This window comes from Pagrus major, chromosome 18 (assembly GCF_040436345.1).
Source record: "Pagrus major chromosome 18, Pma_NU_1.0".
Lineage (NCBI taxonomy): Eukaryota > Metazoa > Chordata > Actinopteri > Spariformes > Sparidae > Pagrus > Pagrus major.
Window position 1 is genome coordinate 5527656 of NC_133232.1, and position 26854 is coordinate 5554509.

Genomic DNA, 26854 nt, shown 5'->3' on the forward strand with positions numbered 1-26854 from the left:
AGCTAGCTCACGTAATAGCAAGAAAAACACACGCTGTCTGCAGCAAACAGTCCCAAACTCACTCGCTTGATTGTGAGGTAACTGGTGAACAGTTCACAGTCCAGCGTGAAGGAAAATAACACGTTAAATACAGCAGTCTGTAACTATTCTCACACGGCTCTACCTCCCGACTCTTTCTCTACACCATTGTTCTCTCGCTCTTCACGCGCTCCCTTCTTCTCTTCCTCTTCACAGACAGGTGAACCGGAAATGTTACTCTTCAAGGTCATTCTGTCTCAAACGTTACAATAACGTCTTTTTAGGTTTTTAACATACATAACAAGCCATGAAATATATTTTAAAGGTGCATATTTAACTGTAAATTATTTATGCATTTTAACTTCTTATTTAATTCACGTTAACCTCATTAACATGAACTTAACCATGACAACTGAATATTATTCAAGCGTCTTATGAACTTGAAATAACCACACCTTTTGAAAAGAAATATAACTGTAACTGATATTTATCAGGTTATTACATATAAAAATGAGAAAATAGACTCAGTAAAGTACATGTACCTCAGATTTGTATTGAAGTACAGTATCTGAGTAAATGTACTTAGTTACAAGTTACATAATTCTCTGTCTAAATGACCGTATGTTTGACAAAGTGGTCACAAGACCTTCTGGAGGTGGACGAAGTGTGTTCACCATCCTGAGAGTCAGAGAACATCACAGGTTCCATCAGCTGTATTGATCTTATTGATCTTCATCTCTTTCAGGAACCTTCCAACACGGGATCACAGAGGGCGAGGTGGACCCCACCTTCGGGCCCCTGGAGGCCATGCGTCTCACAGTGATGACGGACTCGCCGGTCTGGGTGATCCTGAGCGAGGTGAGACCCCCCAGACGGATCACTGGGACCAGATTCAAGCCAGTGTGGTGTCACTTCCTTTAGTTTACATACAGGGTTCCTTAGTTTGGTTTCTGAGGGAACTGAGGGGAGTCCCGGTTCCTTATTTGTCTCTCAACGCACCAGTCGAGGCAGATGGTCGCCCACCATCGAGTCTCGTTCTGCTTGAGGTTTCTGCCTGTTAAAAGGCAGTTTTTTCTCACCACTGTCACCACCTGCTTGCTCAGAATATGGTCTAGACCTGCTCAATCTGGAGAGTGTTGTTAGATGTAATGTGTTTTCTGTTAAGATGAGTTGAAGTTAAACTTCCAAAGGTTTCATAGAGGCGTCTTGAGTTCTTGATAGATCTTTGATCGGGTTCCAAACATCCTTGAGATCCGTATCCAAAGTTACTTCCTGTACTTTGAAAAAATTGTTCTTCAAGGAGGTTTCTGAGGGCAATGAGGGGGTTCAAGGTTCCTCATCTGAGTCAATGGATACCTGTAGAGGTTATATAGATTTCATGAAGGTGTTAAAGGAGTTCTTGAAAGGGTCACAGATTTAAAGGGTTGTAGGAAATTGCCTGAACTGTTTGAAGCATGACAGGTTCTAGAGGGGTTTTCTGTAGATGAGTTTAAGTCGTGCCTTCAAAGGTTTTATAGAGCGTCTTCACAGAGTTTTGAGCTCTTGAAAGGGTCTTTGATGGGCTTCCAAGCATTGAGGAGAGATACATCAAGAAGTAACTTCCTGTAATTTGAAGAAATGGTTCCTTGAGGAGGTTTCTTGAGGGGGTTCCAGGTTTCTTATTTGAGTCAGTGGATACCTGCAGAGGTCAAAGGGTAAAAGGGTTAGAAGGAAACTGCTCAAACTTTTCTTTAGCCCTCATAAAAACAAACCTCAGGGTTTCTGTTTAGATGAGTTTAAGGGATTTAGTCAAAGGTTTCATAGAGGTGTCTTCAGTTCTTGATAGGTCTTTGATCGGGTTCCAAGCATCCTGGAGAGAATCCAATGTGTTCAAAGCTTTAAGGAAAGTATGTATGGGTATGTTACAGAAGTTGATAGACCTCCAAGGTGCCTTGATTAGTTGAGTGTGGGAGGATACTGCTGGGGTTCTCAACAAGCTTTCTCGGTGGATCCTTGGTGGGATCTAAGTGTTGCTAGAGGTGAAATGGCTACTGGGACTTTTGTGTAATCGGGTACAAATGATCCTCAAGGTTGTGACTTAGGTTGTCAAACATGTTCCAAGTTCCCAATTACCCAAACCCATTTATGAAGTCCTTGGCAAAGTTCCAGGCTTTCTTGAAGGGATCCATGCAAGGCCTAAACCATGGAGTCAACATTGGGGGGGACCAAATTTCTCTCTTATATATATATATACCTTTTTTTTCTTTTTACCATAATGATAATGCATTGCGTTACATGTTATTACATTGTATTACTTGTGTGGGCACTGGGCAGGAGGGCCTTCACTGCTCTCTTCTCATCCTGTCTTCCCTTGCCAAGCTCCTGTGGTCCTATATTCTCCTCTCTCTTTTCCTCTCTCTTGCTCTCCCGTCATCTCCTCTCCTCTCCTCTCCAGTCAAGTCAATTCAATTTGACTCAAATTTGTTTTATTGTCATGAATGTTGTGAGAACTATATTGCCAAAGCATCAGGAATACATGAAACAAAACAAATACAACCCACAGAACCAAATAAAATAAAAATGAAAAAAGTATGTGTGTGCTTATGTCCTCCTCTCCTCTTCCTTTCCTCCTCCTCCTGTCCTCTCTCCTTCTCTATCCTCTACCCTCTTCTCCTTTCCTATGAAATATTAGTAAACCACTAGAAAGTCTAATATTTATATATGTTTACTTTAATATTAGACTGTTATGTTGTCATTAGTTGGTCTTAACCATTCATATTAGCTCCTTTCTCACTCACCTCCATGTCACCAGCACACACTCTCCCTGTCCTGTCACCATCCTCTTGTTCATTCTCTCTGTCCTTACTCTGAACACACCACAGTGAACATGGATGAAATATTAGTAAACCACTAGAAAGTCTAATTTTTATATATGTTTACTTCAATATTAGACTGTTAGGTTGTCATTAGTTGGTCTTAACCATTCATATTAGCTCCTTTCTCACTCACCTCTATGTCACCAGCACACGCTCTCCCTGTCCTGTCACCATCCTCTTGTTCATTCTCTCTGTCCTTACTCTGAACACACCACAGTGAACATGGATGAAATATTAGTAAACCATAGACTAGAAAGTCTAATATTTATACATGTTTTACATATGGGGGGGCAACACGAGTCTGTACTTTAACATTGGACTGTTATGTTATGTTGGGTGAACAAATTGCAACAGAAGCAGTGTTATGTATGCAAATTAGCCATAAGTAATTAGATTATGCACTGTTTGCTCATGTTAACAACGAATTTCAAAAAGCCTGTATACATTTTTCATTTGTCTTAATGTAAGTAATAAACTCAGTAATTTACATGGTGATATCTAAGGCGGGTTAAACATTTTACCCTATTCACGTGAGGAAAATAATGAGGCTAGCGAATGGACTATATTTGGGTCTTTTTTGAAACTTGGGAAATGGGATTCTCCAGGGATTTTTTCCCTCATGTTGAGGATATAAAATCAGTTGCATTTGCTTCTGTTGCAATTTGTTCAAGGTTGTCCCCCATTTTGTCTTAAAATTACTGGACTAGACATAGTAAATTATAGACTAGAAAGCCTATTTGATTATACTATATTGACTCCTTGACATTAATGGTAATTACTCATTTTCTCACTGCTCTGAACTTACTTTATTTCTTTTCTGAAGCTGCCCAAAAAACAGTCTTATATCGCTGCCACTCTTCCTCTTGCTCATGATGACTCACTGTGAAATTGACGTGCTACATAAATGATTGACACTCAAACTTCATGTGGGTTTTCTTACAAATATAATATGGTTCGATATAGGAGCTGGGAAACTTCTCCTCTCCTCATGTTAGTTGCTCTGGCTGTTCACTAGCTAATACCTGTAAATGGAATGTAGCCTAACATTATACTAGTGAGTTAGCTCAGAATTCCTGTCAGAATGTTAGCTAATGTTAGCCAGCTAGCTAGTAGGCTATTCCTTGCAAGACCATTCATGAAATTACATTTTCATAACACTTAACAAAAAATATAATCAACAACTTTAATATAGTCGATTAGTAACATTCATATTAGGCTACATTCTGATTTTCCACTTTTAAATATGTTTGAAAGTAATGAAAAACAGAGAGAGGGTTTGACATACCCACAGCAGTCGAGCAATGAATTCTGCTGGATGGGGTGGTGTGTCAACATGGTATTGTACGGCGGGCAACACCATCTGGACAAACCACGCATAACTGCAATCCTACAACCGGTAGTAACTAGCCTATATCAAAAATGTCTTATGTTTAGCTATAATAATGATTAAATGACTTTTTTGCTATTGATTATTTCGGACAGTGGGATGTGTATGTGGTTGCCTGACTTTTTTTTTTTTTTTTAATCAGATAGATATTGGGGGGGACATTTTGAGCATATCTGAATATTGGGGGGGACATGTCCCCCCCAATGTATATGGTGATTTAGGCCCTGGATCCATGGGATATTTGGGAGGTGGTTCAAGGGATTTCAAAGAGTCGTCAAGTCTACACGTCCAGGTTCGAGGGCTTGTTAGGGATGTAATTCTCGGGCTACCTTATAGCTTTTCCTGGCATCGTTGAAAATCAGAGAGCGAGATCCTTGAAGTGCCTCAAGGTTCAGAGGTTGAAATGGAACTGTGGGGGTGAAACTGGTGTTTGATTGATTCCAGGCATTTTTGAGGGGGTTGCAAGAGATCAGGGGATGTTTCCCAGGTTATGGAAATGCTTCCAGTGATAGATAGAGACTTTATTTGTCATTGTACAAAATACAACAAAATTTCAGGTGCACTCAAGTACTGGCCTCAAAATACATAAATAAAAGTAGATGAAATAGATAATATACCCTGAAATACAATAAATAATGCTTTCAAGCATCATCCATTTGTCCTGACTCACTTATTTACCATGCATACCTTGCCAGCGTATGCAAATCATATGTTCCATGAAGGTAAAGTGCATTGTGTAATAATAAATTATTGCATATTAGTGTTGACGTGTGTTTAGGGGGTGTGTTTTTAGTTCTGAGTTCAGTATGGTGATGGCTTTGGGGTAGAAGCTGTTGATGAATCTTGTGGTGCGTGTTTTGATGGACCTGTAGCGTTTACCGGAGGGCAACAGTTCAAACAGGTGATGGGCGGAGTGGAATGAGTCCTTTAGGATGTTGTGAATTTTCTGCAGGCAACGGGAGGTGAAGATGTCGTCCAGGGAAGGTAGCTGTTGGTTTAGGATGTTCTGGGCAGTTTTTATGACCCTCTGCAGGGACTTTTTATCTGCTGCGGAGCTGCCACCATACCACACCAGGATGCCATATGTGAGGACACTCTCAATTGAACAGCGGTAGAAGGACTCCAAAAGCTGTTGTGATAGGTTTATCTTCTTTAGCAGTCTTAGAAAGTACAGTCGCTGTTGTGCCTTCTTGACAAGCGCTGTGGTGTTCGCTGTCCATGTGAGGTCCTCTGAGATGTGTGTGCCCAGGAATTTGAAGCTGGCCACCCTCTCCACCCTCTCCCTGTTGATGTTCAGTGGTAAGTGGACATCCTGTTTCTTCCTGAAGTCAATAATGAGTTCTTTGTTTTTTTGGTGTTGAGTGTCAGATTGTTTTCTGTGCACCACTCTGTCAGCCTCTGTACCTCCTCTCTGTAGGCAGACTCATCGCCTTTGGTGATCAGCCCCACCACAGTCTTATCATCTGCAAATTTGACTATGGTGTTGGTGTTGTGGGATGGAAGGCAGTCATGTGTATATAGAGAGTAGAGGGAGAGGCTCAGCACACAGCTTTGTGGGGCCCCTGTGCTGAGTGTCAGAGTAGAGGAGCGATGCGGGCCCATCCTGACTGACTGTGGCCGGTCTGTCAAGAAATCCTTAATCCAAAGACAGATATTGTGTTGTACACCCAGGTCGGACATCTTGGAGAACAGTCTGCTGGGTAAGATGGTATTGAACGCGGAGCTGTAGTCCACGAACAGCAGCCGTGCATATGCCCCTTGTTGTTCCAGGTGGCGCAGTACAGTGTGGAGGACAGTGGAGGTGGCGTCGTCTGTTGACCTGTTGGCTCTGTATGCGTATTGGTGAGGGTCCATAGTGGGTGGCAGAGCAGCCTTGATGTGTTGCAGGACCAGCCTCTCCAGGCACTTCATGATGACAGGTGTCAGTGCCACGGGCCTGTAGTCGTTGAGGGATGTTATAGCAGTCTGCTTTGGAACTGGCACTATTGTGGATGTCTTCAGGCAGGTGGGGACTGTGCACTGTGACAGAGAAAGGTTAAAGACATTTGAAAATACCTCGCCTAACTCTGCAGCACAGTCTCTGAGGACCCGCCCCGGGACGCCATCTGGGCCAGCTGCTTTCCGTGGGTTGATTTTACGGAGTGTGCGGATCACATCTGCAGACTGGATGACGAGTGCCTGGTTGTTGGTGACTGGAGCAGGATCGATGTTCGTCCTTGTTCTTTCCACCTCGAAGCGGCCAAAGAACAGGTTGAGCTGCTCCACCTCCACGGCGCTGCTGCTGGTCAGGCTGCTGGTGTTGTTTTGCCTGGTGATGTGACGTATCCCCTGCCATGCCTGGCGGTCTTCTAGATATCTTTCAAGGGACTCGACGTGGCCTCTGGGATCCTTGAGGAGGTGTTATCTGTACTTGGATGTAAGATTCAGGGGAACACTGAAGGGTTTTCAGGAATCTCTCAATGAACAGAAGTAGTTCTCAGATTAGACTTGTGTTGTTTCCATGATCGTAACAAATCCTTGAAAACTTGTTCAAAAGAATTGCAGGGGTCTCAGTTTCTCACTCAGAATGACTCCATTTGTTTTGCCCCAGTTTTTGTTAACGGATTAATTCCACAGCACCTTAAAGTATGACTGTGGGGCAAATATTTCGTCCTGACCTCTGACCCCTGACCTCTCTTTAAGGGTCACTGAGGAGAAAGTCTCTCCATGTTAACCCTTTAAAGAATGCATTAGTCTCAATTCAGTGACGACTTTTAGCTTCACGTGATGTAAAAATGTTGTTCGAGAGGCTTTTTTAATCCTGACAGCTGAAACATTTCTGAACATTATTTAATCCAAAAATGTCTGGATCATTAAAAATCATAATCAGTCGACTCTAACAGGCTTATAAAGCACCAGGCTGTACTGGTCTATACTGGATCATATGTGTGTTAATGTTGCTGACTGGAGCTTCTGGTTTCTCCCTCAGATCTTCATAAAGAAAGCCGACTGAAGCTTCTCCCCCCCTCAGCGTTACCTCAGCACCTCCGAGCGTTCAGCCGAGCTGACCGGAGGCTCGTCAGCTGCCGTCCTGCTCCAGACCTGCTCACCAGATCCCCACCGTGGTGCCACAGCGCCGCCGTCTGGCTGGACCTCGCCACTGCAGAGCTGATCAGATCAGAGACTGAAAACACAGAACACACAGACAGACAGGCCGAGCAGGAAACACCTGTCTGACACGACATGCAAAAAGAGAAATTCCTCTCAGATGATGCTGTAATTAATCCTGAAGAGTCTGTATTTATGTGTACATACAGTAAGTCAATGTTAAACACTGGTAATTATGGAGGTGTGGCGAGAGCGCCGCACAGCTTCTGATGATGAAACCGCTGCTTCAAAATCAAAGACTCAAAGGCCTCTTTCTATCTGCAGTCCAGACCTTTCTACCAACACTGTCCCACCTGTCCCCCCCACAGTAACCATGTATGTGCATATATGCATAGAGATGTACACACTATCATATGAATGCCCTCTCAGTGTGTTGATATGTGTCTGTAGTTGCTGCTCGGGGTTTCACACCTTTTCCCTCCTTCGGTGAACGATTTGCCTTAAACGAAGACGAAGAGCAGAAACGAGCCCCAGACTGAAACATGTAGCCACAACAAATACCCAGAATCCTTTGCTGCGACCTCGGACATTTCTCACATCTTTGTGGCTTGAAACTACTGACAATGACCGCTGATATTTTCTTTTTTTAATGAAGTCTTTTAAAGTTGTTTTAAGTTAACTGAGGCCTTCACTGACGACTGCTCTGTTCTGCTCTACAGTACTTTAATGTGCTTTACATTACTGCACAGTACTTTAATGTACTTTACATTACTGCTAAGTAATGTCATGTACTTTACATTACTGCTAAGTAATGTCATGTACTTTACATTACTGCACAGTACTCTAATGTACTTTACAATACTGCACCATACTTTAATGTACTTTACAGTACTGCACAGTACTTTACTTTACTGCACAGTACTTGAAATGTACTTTACAGTACTGAACAGTACTTTAATATACTCTACAATACCGCTCAGTACTCTAATGTACTACACCGTACTCTAGTGTCCACTCTGTTGTACTTCACTGTACTGTAGTTTTCCAGTCCAGTGCAAAAATAGAGATTCTGCTCATCTTTTCTTGTTTTTCCATTTTCAGTCTCTCGTCGTCGCCTTTGCTAAAAACTTCTTCCGTAAATTTAATTTTCATTTCTCTGTAAAGACGCTGCCTTTTCCCTCTGGGAGTCATACAAGCTACATGTCGGAGGAGAGAAACTTTTGATAAATTGTTCCAACAAAATGCTAATTTGTGCCCTTTTCTTTTTACATGTCAGTTCAGTTAAATGCTGTTTAAAGGAAGAAAACAATGGTTTCATCTTAAAAACATTCACGTTTCGAACAAAGTCGCCTTTAAATCAACAAACCCACTGAGTTAACAGTGAGTCACGTGCACCAATCATTAATTTAAGGGAACAAATGTAATTAATTAAAGAGAACAAAATTACTAATTTAAAGGAGCAATTTAACAAACCGTTTCCTCCGACACCTCCCGGACTCTGCAGCTGTCACATCTGGACTTCATTCATTCACACTGTGGAAAACAGTCTGAACACACGTGAAGTGAACTGAGCGTCTTTGAGCTTCAGGAAACATCCCAACGTTTCTTTTCTTTGTAAGATGCACTGGAATGCATTGCTATAATCTTGTGTTTGTCTTTTGTATCCTTTAGATAAACTATTTAAATGATCTTAAACTTCTATCCAATCTGTGAATTGTAATAAAGACAGAAATTTAAATGAGTTTTTTTGGATGTATCTGTGTGTTTCATAATTATAAAATGTTTGTGGGGGTGGTCGTGGGCAGATTTCTGGGAATGTCATCAGGTTTCATCAAAAGAAAATGATGAAACATCAGTTCATGGCAGGGACCTGGAAAGCTTTGAGTTTAATTTCATGCAGAAAAAAACAAGATGACAGGAAGTATTAGTGGCACCAAAAACTGTGGTTTTCACAATAAAAGCCAAGTCTTCAGTTTCACATGATCCAGTGAAAATGTATGTAACTATATACGAATATTAAAAGTGCACATTGAGAAGGAAACATTTCAGAGGGATATTAAAGGTTCAGGACGTTACAAAGCAGCTTTATGGTTCATCACAGTGAATTAAAGGTATTAAAGCAGCCTGTTGTTTAACCAGTCAGGTCACATGGATGAAGGTCACATGACCACAGATCTGCACTGACAGGCTGAGGGAATTAAAGGAAGAGTTCAACATCTCAGTAAAAGTACTTTTCCAATCAGAAAATGTCACAAGCGAAATCACAATTTCAACTGATCGGCTTTTTTTTTTTTTTTTTTACATATAAATGAAAATTTTGACATTTTCACAAACAAAGCATATGTAGTCCATATTTTCACACATTTACACATGTGACTGGCTGCTTTCAGATAAATGTATATATTCAAATATTTTAACGTGAAAATACAATAATGTCACACGTGATCTGCTTCTCTCACATATTAATGAAAAAAAGACATTTACATTCTAACTTGGGAATTAAATACATTCATACTCAAGGATATAATCCTGAGAGTGAGATGATCAGAAGAAGTTGTCAGATCTTTAATTGGGGTCAAAGTGCAAATATAATAAATATAAATTATAATATAATATAAAAAAGAGACCCTGTGACAAGTAAAAATACTGCATGAAAAGTTTTACTTAAGTAAAAGTACATTATAAGTATCAGTAGTAAAAGTACAGTATATTGTCAGCTTCATGTAGTATGTAAAAGTACAATATTTAAAATATAGAAGTATTGTCAGCTTCAGAACTTGAATTCAGATTTACTCAAGTAAAAGTACCAAAAATACTGTGTGAAGTACAAATCAGGCATTGAAAATGTTCCTGAAGTAAAACTAAGAAGTATTTGGAATATTTACTTAAAGTATTGCTGTCACAATACCAGAATTTCACTACATGATTATTGTGAGCAAGGAAAAAAAATGCTGGCACTCAGATCTATCTTTAATTAAGTTTACTGTGTGTTTTGTCTCTTTTTCTGTCAAATAAATGACCAGAACTGTAAAAAAAGAGTCTACAAAAAAATACAACTATCAGCTACTCAGTCACCAGTGAACCAGATTAACTCACAAACAAAAGATGCAGAAGGCCGAACATCTTCACTGTATTATTCACAACATATAAGCACACGTGTATTATTAACACAATATCAATATTTCATATTTTAATATCATGGTTATTGTGAATATCTCAATATTGTGACATACCTAAGTATTTAAAGGTACTCAATGCAGTAAAATGTCCCCTGTGACTACTTTTAGATATGGGTCATTAGATGATTATGACTCATGCATTAATGTAGAAGCAGGATTTTACTGTTGGAGATGGTTGAGCTTTTTGTATATTTGACCAGTAACAAGTCAGCGAGTCAGCAGATATATAGTGAAGTAAAAATTACAGCAGACTCATCAGAAATATAGAGAAGTAAAAATAGGACATTTTCATAGAATAAGGTAGTGCTTTAAATAAACACTTTGTTTACTACTTGAATACTATGATTTATTTCCTTTCTTGTTAATACTAAGTTCATAAACAAAGATTTTAAATAAGAAGAGTGTTAATTGTTTTAATAATCGTGATATTGATCAGTTTAATGTGTTTACAGCTTCACTCTGTCTGATGGATTCTAGTAAAATCCGTCTCAATCTCAGCCTTTTCATCAGCCGCACTACACCCAATCACCGCGCACTTCCTGTGACAGCTGGACCAATCATGGCTGTCCACGAGGTTCAGCTCCGGGGGGGGCGGGCACTGTCCACTTCGACTGAGATTCTCCTTCGACCAATCAGCTGTTGACAGTTGACAGGAAACGTCAAATGTTCGCTCTCGTTAACCAATCAGCGACGGGGAGAGGCGGTTTCTGCCCCCCGATATCCCACGTGACCCTCCTCAGTAGTTCCCAGGCGGTCACATCAGCGAGCCGGAGGTGAGTAAAGAGACCGATAAATGTCACTTTTAAACGGACAACATTGCGGGAGTGGGACGTTTTCTGAGAAATGTCCGTTTATTTATAAAATCTGAACACTAATTATTCAGATAATGGCGGGTTTTAGCCGTTAAAAATAAAGCTCCGTGTTTCCAGCGTGCTGTTAGCATTGAGCTGAGTGGCTAACTGAGGCTAATTAACTACAGGTGAATTCAGCTAGCCAGTTAGCCTCATGCGATGGCCTTTACTATCATTTAATTGGCACATACATCATTATTACATTTCGCTTCATATTCCACTGAGACTACTTCTCTCCAGGTTAATCAAAGTCTGCTCGTGTCTGTCAGAAGACAGCTGAAGTTTTCTTGGCTCGGCTCCTGCACTGACAGTTGTTTCGTAAGCAGCATCGCAGCTAAGCTAAGCTAACGTTAGCTGTCTCAACCGGAGAGAGGTTCTTCCTGCGGGGACACTTGGGAGAGATTAATGAATTGATAAAGAACATAAATGTCGGTTGAAATGTTCAGACAAAGCGACGTTAAGGGGATGCTGTTAAAAACTAATGAATGAATGAATGAGTGTGTGTGTAAGGGCTAACGTTAGCATCCTCAAGACGCTCCAGCGTTTACAAACCAACGTTTCACAACCTGAGATGCTGTTCAAACACACACAACTTTATTTAAAATGGTATTATTGATCCTTTTATTTCTGATGATGCCAAATATTAAAGGCTGTGGAGGTATGTGCTTACAGTTAACCATTATTTACAATCCGTCATGTTGTTCAAACAGGGAAAACTTTATTTAAAATGGTAAGAGATACCATTCTTTCTTCAGTTGCCATGTGTAAGATGCTGCAATGATTGATTACCTGCAACCTGTCAATTAGTTATCTGATCAATCATTTACTTTTAATGTTACAAAAACGTCCACCACAATCTAAAATTTTTTATGTTTTCATATTTTCCTCTTTACTAGTGTTTTATTTAATGAATGAATAGTTGAAACAAAAACATACATAATAAATGAGATTCTTGCTTGTTCAAATTGTGGTATTAAAAATGTGACTTGTAGTCAACTTCTTAAATACATACCATTTTCAACAGGAGGGTCAAAAACATTTTGTCTTTTTGAAATGAATTGTTGAAATAATGTCAAATGCCCATCACAAGTTTCACATTTAGTTTCACTTTATCATTCAGTCTCACTTTAACACTGGCAGTGATTCAAAGTGTCTGGAGCTACACCAACATGTGCAGTTGTGAAACGGAGGAAAGCTGCAAATCATTTAAGTCAGATACTGGTTTATGTGTTAGAAAGTGGGGTCCACATATGGGTTGATGCATGTTCTTCTCTCAGGTGAAGCAGTCCGACCGGTTCAACCCGCTGGTTTCTCTCAGGGTTCAGTGCGTCGTGTCTGACCGCCACCCGCTCTGATCTGAAGTCAGTCAGACAGAAACTGACTCTGTATTTAATCTCCTCCAAATTACACAGAGGTCACAATTTTCTGCTCGAGCTGACTGACCAGTTGAGCAGCAGAGTGAAAATCTAGATACTAAATAGCAACACACGCAAATGGTCATTTAAAATTGCTCAAACTGATTTGAAAGTACGTTATTTACACCCTTTTTTAAGCTGAAATCTTCACTTAAGTGGCTAAGATAAAAGTGGCTTTGCTACTGACGTGTGTCAAGGGTCAGAGAATAACATCTTTTAAATCAATTTGTTGTTAAAACCAACCAAAAAATATAAAATGGCACCGTACAGCTCACCTGGTGTAATCCAAGGGGTGAGGAGATGAATTCTGATTTACTAAGTGAACCCGTCCCTTAATATCAAGCCATTTCAACTGCAGTCGATACACTGTCACCGAATGAATCCACAAATGTAGTCATGTTCCTGCTACAGCTGAGAGTCGGCTAAAATCTGAATGTAGATCTGCAGGTTTGGTCACTTCTGATCTCATTTAACGTGATAATAATGCTCAGAACATTGATCAATCTTGCTGAATCATTATCAGTAAAGCATGAAATCATAAATAAGCATTCTGCAATTTGTGTTTTAGAAAATCAGTCTCAAAATTTAAACGGTATGAATAACTTACGACAACAAAGACATTCTGTTCACATCATTTTTATATTATGAATAGTTTTTAATAAAAAAATATCAGTGTCAAGAACTGTGTTCTGACTTCACAATAACTCACATTTTATTTATATATTCAGGAAGAGAAGAAGATTTAACATCCTCTTTGACAGACATTTGTTACATTTATTCAAACAACAGTATTTGCAGGTGAAAACAGTTTTTAAAGCTCATTGTTGGTTGTAAGGTCGGTGATACAGGCACAGATGAGTGACAGATTAGTAGAAACACAGTCAGTCATTCACTTTCTATATGAAAATGACTCCCCAATGTTTATTTCAGTTTAAACAGTAACCTGTCGGTCCTGTCTGTCTGCTGCTCAGTTCACTGATGCAGTCTGATAAAGGCTCATTCCGCTGTTTAATGAAGAGCAGCTGGTCACAATACTCGTACATTATTTGAAATGTCTTTAAATCATCTTTATGCCCAGATAAGCTTGAAACATTTTAATAAATTCACCCTATTTTCTTAAATGAATTTAGTGTTATTTTGTTAATAAAACTTCTGCTCTTAGTTAAGATGTCAACTAAGTAAAAATGATTGATAATGGATTTATTTCTTGCATTACTAACTTAATATTGTCACATTACTAAAAATGAGGTGTTTTAGATTTTCTTTGAAATGTAATGTTTGTTACAGCTTCTGAAATGTGAAGGTTTTCTTGCTTTTATCGTTTTATATTCCAGTAAATCTGATATCTTGGGGTTTAGACGGTTCCCGGACATATTAAGACATTTGAAGACGTCATTTTGGACTCTGGGCCTAATAACATCTCATAGATCGATCGGTTTATCCAAGGAGTAGCCTACAGATGTATTTGATAACAAGAATATAGTCTTATAGTTCTAATTCTCCAGACAGCTCTGTGTTTCCTGATCAAACTCTGTTAGAAAGCAGTGTGGTTATCAGACAGTGAATCAGAGCAGCAGCAGATGTCCTGCAGGCTAAACTGACTCTAATATCAGATTAACTGACCGTCAGACTGGGTGGAGAACAGCAACTTCAGCTGCTTTCTCTCAACTGATTAAGAGACGCTGCTATCAGCCAATCAGAGACCCTCGAAAAGCTCTTTACTCCTGCAGGATGGAGGAAGACCATCGTCTCATAGCTCCTTCTCTGTATCACACAGCGTCCTGCTGTCACAGATAGTCACCAGAGCACCAAATGTGGATTAACCCACTGCTGAAAATAGTTCCCAACAAATTCTTAGAAATGACTGTTTTAGGAAACAACTGAGCCAAACTGATCTTGTGTGGACTGCAAATAAAAGCCTCCAGAGTGTAACTTATTAAGAATAATGCCAATTTAATTACAATATTGGTCCGAATAATTCAATTTATGCCCTCAGTTGAGCCTTAAATTATATATTTGTGAGATTTACATCTTCAGGAGGAACCAATGAGGAGCTGAGAGCCACAGAGTCTGAACCTGAGATTTGTTGACAATGCAAATAACCTAAAATAACATCAGACTGATCCTTTAAGCTTCAACAAACATTAAAGACAGCTGTTGTGAAAACTGACTTGTACTGACGTGTTTAAAGACTTGAGTACTGAGCAGTGATGGTGTTTTGATGCTTAATTCAGCCGATTCACTTCACAATAAGACAAAATGTAGCACCCCGGCAGGTTGCCGATGCGTCACATGGCAGAAAGTAGTGAAGGGTTAATGTCCTGTCACGGCTGCTAATAGAAGTTCAATTTTTAAAGGAAAGGAAATATTATTTCTCTGAAGTTTTTCACCCTGCAGCTAAATCCTTCAAATGCCATGTGGGCACTAGTCAGATGGCTTTGATGCTAAGCTAACAGCTAGTGTTGGTGGTGGTCACACTCATCACTATGCTGCTGGGCTGTTAGCCAGGCATGCTAATCCCGTTAATCTGATTATTAGCCTGGCAGTCTGCTGAGTGAGATGAGTAGCGGCAGGTTAACACACTGAAGAGCAGAGAGCTGGTTTCATTGTCTTTTACACATCGACAGATGACATTTATCTGCCAGATCTTATCTAATGTTGTTTTATAGGTTAATTTGTGATTAGTCCCACATCCCATCCTGTGTTTGAGTCAGGTGACGCAGTAAAGAAAGGATGGAGAACATCCACACACACACGATCACAGCTCCTGATACTATTTAAATGTTTCACTATAAAACAAATCAAATTGGTATATTTTACAGTTAGAGAAGTTAAAAATGTTTTTGTTTAGGTTTGACCCTTTAGGGTTTCATTACAGAAACTTTTTTACTACAGAAATTTAGAAACTCTACATTCAGAACATTTAAATTCTCGTCTTAGACTTGAAAAATCCTCATTTTGTAGACACTCGATATGGTATGTCAAAAAATGTAAATTATATTATAATGTTTATACATATTGATATCAGCATCTGCTGTTATAATTGATAAACACATCAACTCTTTTTTTTTTTCTTGTTTTTTTGGAAGGATCCCTTAAATGGTTTTATCAAAAAGGTATTTGTTATGGAGGTGGGATATTATACAGTATAACAATAACTCGGTGCGCTAAAACAATAAACTGCACTGGGAATTTAGGGATTTTACATCCTGAGAATCATTGTAATCTCTCGAAAAAATTTCTTATATATCAGCTGATAACGTCGGGTTTAATTTGTATTATTTTTATTATTATTGTTGAAGTGGACTTTCAGTTGACAAAAAATAAACATTTATTGTTGTAGGCCCTGAAATTTTCTATTGTGTTTAAGTTTTAAATACAGCAAGTCTGTGTGAGACGGCAAGATGTGAATAAATCTGCATACTACCGTGTGTGTGTGTGTGTGTGTGTGTGTGTGTGTGTGTGTGTGTGTGTGTTAAATAACCTCCATTCTCTACGGACTCCACAGTGTTTATGTGCAGAGTAAATTACCCGTGTGTGTGTGTTGTGGGGTGCTGCAGTAATCCCACGGGGTGTAATCTCATTAAGGTTAACTGAGCTGAGGCTGAGTGTCCTGTGGGTGCTGCCTGGTCACCATGGCGATGGATGGGTGCCAGGGTGACACAGGTTAACAGCCTGCTGTGTGTGTGTGTTAATGATGGCGGACACAGTTTGTGTGTCGCGGCTATAGACAAATAATCCTGAGAGAGTTAGCGGAGCATTAAAATCCAGCAGGGATGTGAACAGTTGTCAAACATGAATCAACATGTGGACTTCCTGCTGCTCTGATACTCATTCATCTGTGATTCGTTCTTCATTTATGGGTTTTTTTGGTTTAAAATCAGGAAAAATGCAGTTGTTTTAAATCTAACCACATATAACTGTCATTGTCTTTTAATCAGAATACGAGAGTTGATGTTATTAAGACTTTAGAGGAAAATATTCAGGTTATTCAGAAGATATGATCTGTTGGTGTAATGAGGCAAAAATTTAGACTAAACTTATATTTTGATAGAATATACCTCAATATATAGTTTGATAAGACATTAAATTTGACAATAAAGGAACTGTTCACCCTAAAAGTAAAACTCAGTCATCATCCCCTCCCTCCATGTTGATATAAAGTCAGGTGAAGTCTCATAGTCCACAAAACATTTCTGGAGCTTCACAGTAAAACAGAGTTGCAACGTTCTGCTAAACAACTGAAGCAGCTGGAGACTTGATTTAAAACATCAGATGTCTCCATACAGCTCGTCTGCTGTGATCACAGTCTGCAGAAGCCCCGAGATCACAAACTGATCTGAAATAATTATATTTACACCCTCGACGTGTGGTCGATGCTAACACTTTTAGCTTAGCTGCTACAGTGAAGATTCCAGCTGTAAAAAAGGTGTAAATAACGTCTTTACAAATCAGTTTGTATCTTGTACGTCCGTTGAGATCCTCCACCAGTCATGCACCAACATCTTTAGCAGTGTGACAGCATTCACTGCTGATATCTGAGTTTAAAACTGATCAAAGTGTGGAAATGTTGTAGAAAAACATGGACATCAGAATCCTCGCTGTAATAGCAGTGCACGCTGGGACGGTCATATGATCAGCACTCAGCCGTTCATGTGAATTCTGATCATGTTTCAGCCTCTCATTTATGTAAAGATGGACAGCATGACAGCTCAAAGACCTAAAGTATGTAGGACCTGAATAAACAGGATCATTGTAGCCTGATATCAGCATGTTAGAGTCCTGCTGAGACAAAAAACAAGCCAGAATCCAACCAGCTGGACCAGATGTGCTCACTCTCACCTCCTCTTCTGTGCAGACTATGGATCAGAGGGTCGGGTTGTTCGTTCTTCTGGCAGCAGGCCTCCTCTGCCTCAGTGTAGCCCCGCTGTCTCGGGCTGAGGACCTGGTTGAGGACGGTCTTGGTGACGACATGGACGTGGAGGACGAGCTGGATCTGGGTCTGGCAGGAGCTGAGGACGAGGAGATGGAGGAGCTGGACGGAGATGTGCAGGATGAAGCTTCATCTGCTCCTAAAACTCCTCCTGCACCAAAGGTAATCTTCTACTCTGTGAGAAAAGTTGTTGTTGAGTAGATGCACAGATTCTGATCTTTGTATCCAATATTCATCACAAAGTCATTATTCCTTTCTTATTATGCAAAAGAATCATCTTAGAGTTATTTATATGCAACAACAGATTTAGTTTATGCCAGAGTTGTAGAGAACAGAGGGCGTCACATGTTGTAAATATGTTGTAAATCCTTCTGATTTGGGGCTGTATCAATAAAACTAACTTTACTTTTAAGTGCTGCTCTCCATGAAAATATAAAATACTGATCTTCTCTAACTTCATGATATTTCATTTAAACAATGAGGAGGACGTTAAATGTTTCACAGGAAGTGTGTGTTACTTACTCATTAACGGTCCAATCAGGAGGTCAATTTGATAAGAAAACAGTGAGCTGACCTGCTGATCTACTGACCTGCATTCACACTGGAAGGTCAACTTAATCTGTTTCAGTTTGTCTTCCTGAAACTTTCATTTATCTAAATCATTTCTTGATTAGACGCAGAACTTTAACTTTAATAGTAAATAATTGATTTGTAATTTTTCTAAAAACAAAGTTACAGAAAATACAAAGAGAAAATGGTTGGCAGAAGAACAAGAGGGGACTTGTCTCTTTAATACCTGTTAACTTGAGATTAACTACATTAGTTAAATCCTTTCAGACCAGAAGTATTCCCTGTAATATTATAATGAAGTACTGAAGAGCTGCAAATCTGGATTTTGATAATTGTTTGGTACAGACGGAGCAAAGATCACATCATCATTTTTATATTTTTCTTTTCAATAAAAAAACAAATGCAAAAATTAACATACCAACTAGAATCTTGACTTGTAGGTCTATCATAATAACCCTACAGTGAGGACGGAGGTCAGGAACAGAATAAATGTTCTGTTGTGTTTCACTGCACCACTAACACTTTCTTCTTTGTATCCAGGTGACCTACAAAGCTCCAGAGCCAATGGGGGAACATTTCATTGCTGAGTCTTTTGATCGGGGGACACTTGACGGGTGAGCACATTACTCACACATGCTCCTTTTCTCATTTCTCAGTTTATACCTCCTCGCCTCCTTTCCTCACGTCTTAGTCCCCCCCTAAGACCTCTCTCCAGACGCAAGGAGAGAGGAGTTGAGGCAACGAGCATTTGGAGCCGCATTTTAAAGCAATGTCAGTTAAATGTGACACATCTGCATCGTCTGTCTGTTGTTTCTTATGATCTGTCAGCTCATTACAACCTGTGTATTTACTTTTAATTCAGTCCACAATGTGACATAAATCATTTCAAGGTGAAATGTCATTTAAACGCAAGTCGCTGTGCAAACGGTGAAGGGAAGAAAGTTTGAGCATTTAAAATAACTAATATAACTTAATAATACAAAGAATCACACTCTGGAGCTCAGCTTCCACCACAGATTGTATATTCCAGCTGTGTGTCGCCTCTTTTACATCACGCAGACTTGGCAGAGGATACAGCTGTGCATCCTCACTCATAGCTCCTCCGGTACGCATCCTCTCTCCTCGAGCAGCATTTTGGGACATAAGACCTCCTTCACTGTGGAGCGCTGAGTTTGATTTCTGGGTCACGGGCAGGAGGACAGAGGAGAAATGAGAAGGTTGTTCTCATCAGTCACAGCCCGAGGAGCAAAAACAATCCTGGTCTTAATTTGGACTTTCACTTGGAAACTGTTCCAACTTCAGACCACAAATAATTTTGTTCCTTCTGTTTTATCAAAGATGCTCGTGTAGTTTCCCATCATGCATTTTGCTCCAACCAGCAGCGATGGCAGATGATAAGAGCGAGACCCAAGGCTGGTTTTTTTTTTATAGGCTCCAAATTAAGTGTTTAGATTTGTGGTCAACACATCAAACCAATTCTTATTAAAATCTTCTCCTCTATTATAGCTGCAGAAATGAATCAATTCATTCACAACTATTACTCGCCAACCATTTTGATAAGCGATCCATCTGTTTGAGTCATATTTGTTGTAAATTCTCTTATTTTCTGGTGTCTTCCCTCCTCTGTGACTGTAAACTATCTTTGGGAAATTTGAGGACTGTGTGTGTGTGTGTGTGTGTGTGTGTGTGTGTGTGTGTGTGTGTGTGTGTGTGTGTGTGTGTGTGTCTGTGTGTGTGTGTGTGTGTGTGTGTGTGTGTGTGTGTGTGTGTGTGTGTGTGTGTGTGTGTGTGTGTGTGTGTGTAACTAATCTTCCTGTGTGTTGGTTTCAGGTGGGTGGTGTCCAGCGCTAAGAAGGAGGATGCTGATGAAGACATCGCAAAGTATGATGGTAGGTACACAACAACAACGTCAAACTGTTTGACTGAAGCTGATCAGCTGAGATGTCCTAAAATAAACAAACTTGGACAAACTCCTGATTTGATTCAGGTAGTCGTATCACTTTCCTGGCTGTAGTTGTCGTCAGGTCTATGAAGATGATGATGTCGTTCTGAACAGGTAAATGGGCTGTGGAGGAGATGAAGGACAGTAAGCTCCCCGGAGATAAAGGTCTGGTCCTGAAATCTCGAGCCAAACATCACGCCATCTCCGCCCAGCTGCTGCGACCTTTCACCTTCGACACAAAGCCCCTGATCATCCAGTAAGAACTCCTTTCCCTCTCACGTCACGTCTCCTCACTGGTGGTCTGACGGACTTGTTCATCACTCTCCTGTCTCTTTCTGTGTTCAGGTACGAGGTGAACTTCCAGTTAGGTATCGACTGTGGCGGCGCCTACGTCAAGCTGCTGACTCAGACTCCTGATCTCGACCTGGTTAGTCTGACTCCTCTCACACAAACACATCCAAACCATCAGAATATGTTCTGAAATCCATTGAGTTGTCTGTGTGTAAATGTTTTATCTGATTATTTTAGTGTGTTTTTTTGTAAATTATTGTGTTAACTCTGTGTTGCTGCCATTCTCAGCCAGCTCTCCCTAAACTGTGTGTGTTTGTTCAGGACCAGTTTGTGGATAAAACTCCATACACCATCATGTTCGGACCCGACAAATGTGGAGAAGATTACAAACTACACTTCATCTTCAGACACAAAAACCCCAAAACTGGAGAGTACGAAGAGAAACACGCCAAGAAACCCGACGCTGACCTGAGGACGTACTACACCGACAAGAAGACACATCTGTACACACTGGGTAAGACACACACACCTACACACGCACCTGTACACACTGGGTAAGACACACACACTGTACACACTGGGTAAGACACACACACTGTACACACTGGGTAAGACACACATGAATGATAGATCAGGTGTATAAGTCGTCTCTGTTTCGCACCCCAGTGGTGAACCCTGACAACACGTTCGAGGTGCTGGTGGATCAGACGGTGGTGAACAGCGGCAGCCTGCTGACGGACATGACGCCCCCTGTGAACCCTGCCGCTGAGATCGAGGACCCCGACGACCAGAAGCCAGAGGACTGGGACGAGAGGCCCAAGATCCAGGACCCTGCCGCCACCAAGCCCGAAGACTGGTCAGTACACATGAAAGTTATTTCTGGACATTGATTCGGGAATGTTTAGTTTGTAAACCCGTTCAAAGTCACTTACTAGTTTACTACTTGATGAATCATGTGGTGAAAGCTCCTGAAAGAGACCTGAGTTTGGATTATGTTCATGATTGAAGCTTCTTTTCTACACAAGACACAATCAATTACACAATTAAAGTACCTCAAAATAACTGAAGTTAATGAATTTCAGATGAAGAACAGAATATTTGTAGGGTTATTTGTTGTTTCATTATTGACAGTTTCCTCCTCGTTCAGTCCTGCAGTCATTAACATTTCTGTCTGTCTTCAGGGACGAGGACGCTCCCGCTCAGGTTCCAGATGAAGACGCAGTGAAACCCGAGGGTTGGCTGGATGAGGAGCCCGAGTACATCGGAGACCCCGACGCCGTCAAACCTGAAGACTGGTGAGTTATATCATCACATCACAGACACAGCTCACTGATTGGCTGATGACTCCATTCGTCTGATAACCGTCTCTGTGTGTACTTCCTGTCCATCAGGGATGAGGACATGGACGGTGAGTGGGAGGCTCCTCAGGTCCCTAACCCCGCCTGCGAGACCGCCCCCGGCTGCGGCACCTGGAAACGACCAATGATTGACAACCCCAACTACAAGGGCAAGTGGAAGCCCCCCATGATTGACAACCCCAACTACCAGGTGAGCTTTTAACCCCGCCCCTCTTTAGACACTCAGATTATGACCTTTTCACAAACGAGATGAAAAGACTGCAAACAACTAAACGCACGTTTGTGTTGTCAGGGCGTCTGGAAGCCGAGGAAGATTGCCAACCCGGCGTTCTTCGAGGATCTGCAGCCGTTCAAGATGACTCCCTTCAGCGCCCTGGGGCTCGAGCTCTGGTCCATGACCTCCGACATCTTCTTTGACAACTTCTTCATCACCGACGACCGCAACACGGCTGAGCGCTGGTCCAACGACGGCTGGGGGCTGAAGAAGGCTGCAGAGGGTGCCGCTGATGTGAGTGAAGGGAGCGTCGATATGAAGTGCTGTTCTGTCTGAGGAGACTTTTAAATAAAGTTTTGAACATTCAGATTGAAGCGTCAGAAGGTACCAAAGATTCTGCAGGAACAGAGGATGAAAGTTTTATCTTTATTTTGATGATACAACAGGATTTCACAATAAAATGCAACTGTAACTTCTCCGTGCTGCACACAGGAAATACTAATATTCATTTTTATTTATATCACAAATTTTCCAGTTTGGTAAATAAACATCTCCACATTATTTTATTTAGCTCCACATATGAAATTGGTGGATAAGAACCAAGAAGACAAAAACAGAAAAACTTTAAAAATAAAAGGGACTGGTGAAGAGATACTAATCACATACTGTAAATTAGAATAAAATAAGACAATATAACGGGCAACAAAATGGAATAAAGTATTACAAGTAACATTAAAGGAAGAAATAAAAAAGAACAACTTGGTTGCTGGTTTGAATCCTGGTGTGGAAATTAATTTAATTTGTAATTTTCTAGAAACTTCTAACAATCAACAGATGAGTAACTTTTTATTAAAAATGTTTTTACCAATCAAAACAACAAAAATGAATCTGCAAAAACAATTATTCAAAAAAAAATCAAATACTAAAAACTGTAATATTCAAATAATTTCAGAAAGATAAAACAATAAAATGCAACAGGACAACAAAGTGTAAACAAATCACATTAAAAATGAAAAACTAAATGAAAGTTGCTGGTTTGAACCAACAGGAACATTTACTGTAGATGAATCACAAACATCTCATCACATTCTAATAATAATAATAATTTTAAAATTGGACGATGAGAATTAAAGAAAATATTATTTTAATCGTAATAGAAATATATATAAAAGTTTTATTTTAGTTTAAGCAGTAAACCTCCTCAGATTAGAGACTAAGGATCAATGAACACATCGACAGTGTGAATAATTTTGATGTAAAGAAACACATTAATATGATGGCAGCAGATAAAGTTCATTTTGTTAAATATTTCAGGTCCAGTTTATCTTCAGATACTTTAAATTCGAGATGTGACTTTGAACCTGAGTGACCTCAGCGATGATGTAATCCTCTGGAGGAAGTGGTGTCTCTTAGTGTGAGACACAAATAGATGTTGTGAAGATTATTAAGAGTCAGTCAGTAACCGTCAGAGACTGTGACACTGTTTCAGCTTTCATCCACACAGATGCTGCGTTCAGGGACATGTGTGCTGCTACATAATCATAATTCACCAGGACAACATTTAATTAAGTGTGTCACAGCCTGTGTATGAAGTGACAGAAGGTGTGGATGTTCACCAGGCGGGGAGCGTTTCTGATCACTGACATGTTGTTTACTCATTGATGATGTTGTTGTTATTGTTTGTTTGTGTGTTTGCAGCCCAGTCTGGCCACACAGATGTTGAACGCTGCAGAGGAGCGTCCTTGGCTCTGGGTCGTCTACGTCCTCACTGTGGCTCTACCGCTCGTCCTCATCATCGTCTTCTGCTGCACTGGAAAGGTAACACACACACACACACACACACACACACACACACCTAGCTGTTAGCTGGATCTTTGACGGAAATTCAGTGACAAGGCTTCAGAAAGAAGGAGTCCTGAATGTCACCCTGACACAAGCCCTCCTGCAGCCAGTTATCAGAGCTGATGTCCCAGTGTGTGTGTGTGTGTGTGTCTGTGTGTGACTGTCCACAGAGGTCTTCAGGATCAGCTCAGGGTCAGTTGAATTTCAGCACCTTACAGGAAGACTTAAAGGAAGCCGGACTCCTGTCCACCTCCTCCTCAGGCCTGGTGACTGACGCTGCTGTTAGCTGTTAGCTTCGTGTCTGATGTGTTTGTGTCTCTGTGCTGCTGATAGTGACAGTTCTGTTTGGTGCTGTAGCGTAAACAGCAGTCTGTGGTTGTGTGTGTTCACTTGTGAAACGTCACTAGTCACCAGCAACAGTCACACCATGACGATAGGTAGAACGACTGTTATTGTGCGACCAAATTGTTTCAGAATTTCTTTTTTGTGTAGATTAAGCTCATGTGTCGTTGAAGAGGTTCTGAATCTGTGTATCTGAAGTCAAACTGAACTGTTCTCCTGTTTGTTGTGAAGAAGAAGACTCCAGCGACGCCGGCAGCAGAGTACAAGAAGACAGATGAAGCTCAGCCCGACGTGAAGGAGGAGGAAGAGGAGGGGGAGGAGGAAGAGGAAGAGAAGGCTGAAGAAGCAGAGAAGAGCAGTCCAGGTGACTACGACGTCTTCAGAAAACTCTGTTATTCTCTGTGTTGTCTCTGCCGTCTGTCACTGACTTGTCAAACTTTTCTCTCAGCTGCAGAAGAGAAGAGTGACGGAGAGGAAAATCCTGAAGAGGAAGAGGATGCAGAGGGCGCCGCGGATGAAGAGAAGGAGGCGACAGCTGACGAGGTGAGATCAGCTTTTGTTTCCCTGTGTTGGTGTGATGTGAGTGTGACGCTGCGTTCAGGTGAGTTTGTTTGTCTTTACAACAGAAAGACGACTGAGAACAGGAGCGATGAAGACAGTTTAGATCTTTTCTGAATACTTTGTGGTCAAAATAGTAATTTTTAACACAATGTTACAGCAGCTTGTTCATTTAAGTTGGTTAAAACTGCCTGGTGTCAATAAGAATTTTTTTTTTTTATGTCACGATGTGACAAATGTCAGAAAAATCAGATGGAATCAAACTGATGAGATGCATCTTTGTTCAACAAAAACTTCAGTCACTAATCTTGTTTTAATTTTTGATTCAAACTTAATCAGGATTATTTATTTAACAAAATAAGAAGTAGAGGAACAAAGTGAATACAAATTAAAGTCTCGTTTGATTCCTAGACAGGACAATTTAATTTAGTTATCTGATGAAGCTTTTGATAAAATGAAATAAAAAAAGCTTTTAGATTTACTGTATATAAATCACTTTTTTGCAAAAACACAAATTGAATCTTGACAATAAATTAAAAAATCATATCAAAGCTAATTTGATCAAAACTAATTACACTAATCATGTCACATATTAAAACGCGTCAAAACTGCGAAAATATATTGATTTTTTAATATTACATGATGAAAATGTTAGAAAATAAAACTATAATAGAAACAACATTCAACAGTCACACCAGATAATTAAACATCATTGTTTTGTTGAAGATTTATATTTTACTTTTTTATAGATCTGCAGCAGTTTGTGAAGAAGTAACATCAGGTGCAGAGTAAAGCTTCTTTTAATGGGAGTAGTTTTTTTAAGTGGGAAATATAGAAGTTACTGATATCTGTGACTTTGAACCACAACTACATGACTGTTTCTACATTCACAGCTGCTCATAATTACATTTTGAACCATGTCTGGTGCATTAAAATAAATGTACATTTGGTGGAAGAGGCACATGTTAATGCAAAATTGGACGTTTTGTGAATGAGCTTTGGTTGGGAGCACTGTGACATCTTCTATCTTGTTTCGTCTGTAGAAGTTGGAGGATGACGTTCTGCGGAGATCTCCCAGGAACAGGAAAGTCAGAAGGGACTGATATCTCTGAATCCACAGCCTGACCTCAACATCTCCACCCTGACCCCCACCCTAAAATACCCCCCCCGACCCCCCTCCTCCTCCTCCTCCTCCTCCTCTACTCCTCTGCTCCGAGGTGATGAAGCCTGAATGGAACCCGTTTGAAGCAGTGAAGCCAACAGGAACCTAATCAAGACCTCCAATATGGACGCCTGAAGATGATGATGATGATGATGATTCCAGTATGAACAGGACTGAGTTAGCTTGATTTAAAGGATTTTTGTTTATGAAAGAGATTTAACTGAGATTAACTAAAACTTCCTGCATCATTCCTTAACAACACCTGAGCAGACTCGAACCCGCGGGATCAACGTGTCCTGTCCCGTCCCGTCCCGTCTGAAGCACCGCCCACTGCTCACCGCCCAGCGCCACCCTGAGCTAACAAGTGCCCCGCCCTACCAACAGTTAGTTAGCTCTCAGCAACTTGCTGATTAGTCTCCTGACGGATGGATTTTTGGCTATCACCACCCAATCTGAGGTAGTCTACCATAATCCTGCTTGAGCTACTAACAAGCTGCTACTTAGCCTAATAATTAAGCTAAGAGCACTTAGGATTAGCCTACACATGAGTCTTGTTGAATAGCCTACCACCAGGCTGCTAACGAGGCTAACAACAGTCAGGATAACCATACAAACGGTCAAGAACATGAAAACAAAACTCTTTGCTAATTAGCCTGGATGAGTAGATAATTCAGCTATGATAGCTAGCAATCCGAAGTAGCCATCTTCCTGCTAAGGCTACCACCAATCTAAGTAGCTCACTGTCAGGGTGCTAATTAGGCTAACAGTGGTCAGACTTATTCAACAAACTGTCAGAGAAACCACCAACCAATAGTCTTGCTAATTAGCTTAATATCAAGCTGCTAATAAG

At 40.5% G+C, this 26854-nt stretch overlaps 2 protein-coding genes across 3 annotated transcripts in view; both read left to right on the forward strand.

Annotated features, from left to right (window-relative positions):
* The window catches only part of mgat4b (alpha-1,3-mannosyl-glycoprotein 4-beta-N-acetylglucosaminyltransferase B), a 106781-nt gene extending 97692 nt beyond the window's left edge, over positions 1 to 9089 (forward strand). Inside the window, exons 14-15 of the mRNA XM_073487181.1 lie at positions 764 to 876; positions 7229 to 9089. Of these exons, the coding sequence (XP_073343282.1) occupies positions 764 to 876; positions 7229 to 7252 (137 nt within the window). The 3' untranslated portion in view covers positions 7253 to 9089. The remainder of the gene's footprint in view (positions 1 to 763; positions 877 to 7228) is intronic.
* A 2137-nt stretch (positions 9090 to 11226) lies between these two features.
* On the forward strand, positions 11227 to 26031 carry canx (calnexin). Of its 2 annotated transcripts, none has more exons than XM_073486290.1 (15): positions 11227 to 11299; positions 17651 to 17887; positions 18836 to 18909; positions 20126 to 20184; positions 20352 to 20493; positions 20583 to 20664; positions 20850 to 21042; positions 21195 to 21384; positions 21710 to 21823; positions 21920 to 22076; positions 22179 to 22394; positions 23799 to 23918; positions 24516 to 24648; positions 24733 to 24827; positions 25886 to 26031. In XM_073486290.1, the coding sequence occupies exons 2-15, from the start codon at positions 17654 to 17656 to the stop codon at positions 25943 to 25945; spliced, it is 1869 nt and encodes a 622-aa protein (XP_073342391.1). In that variant the 5' UTR covers positions 11227 to 11299; positions 17651 to 17653; the 3' UTR covers positions 25946 to 26031. The 2 variants fall into 2 exon arrangements, with proteins under 2 accessions (XP_073342391.1, XP_073342392.1); XM_073486291.1 differs by having other exon boundaries at positions 24519 to 24648.
* The last annotated feature ends 823 nt before the right edge of the window (positions 26032 to 26854 follow it).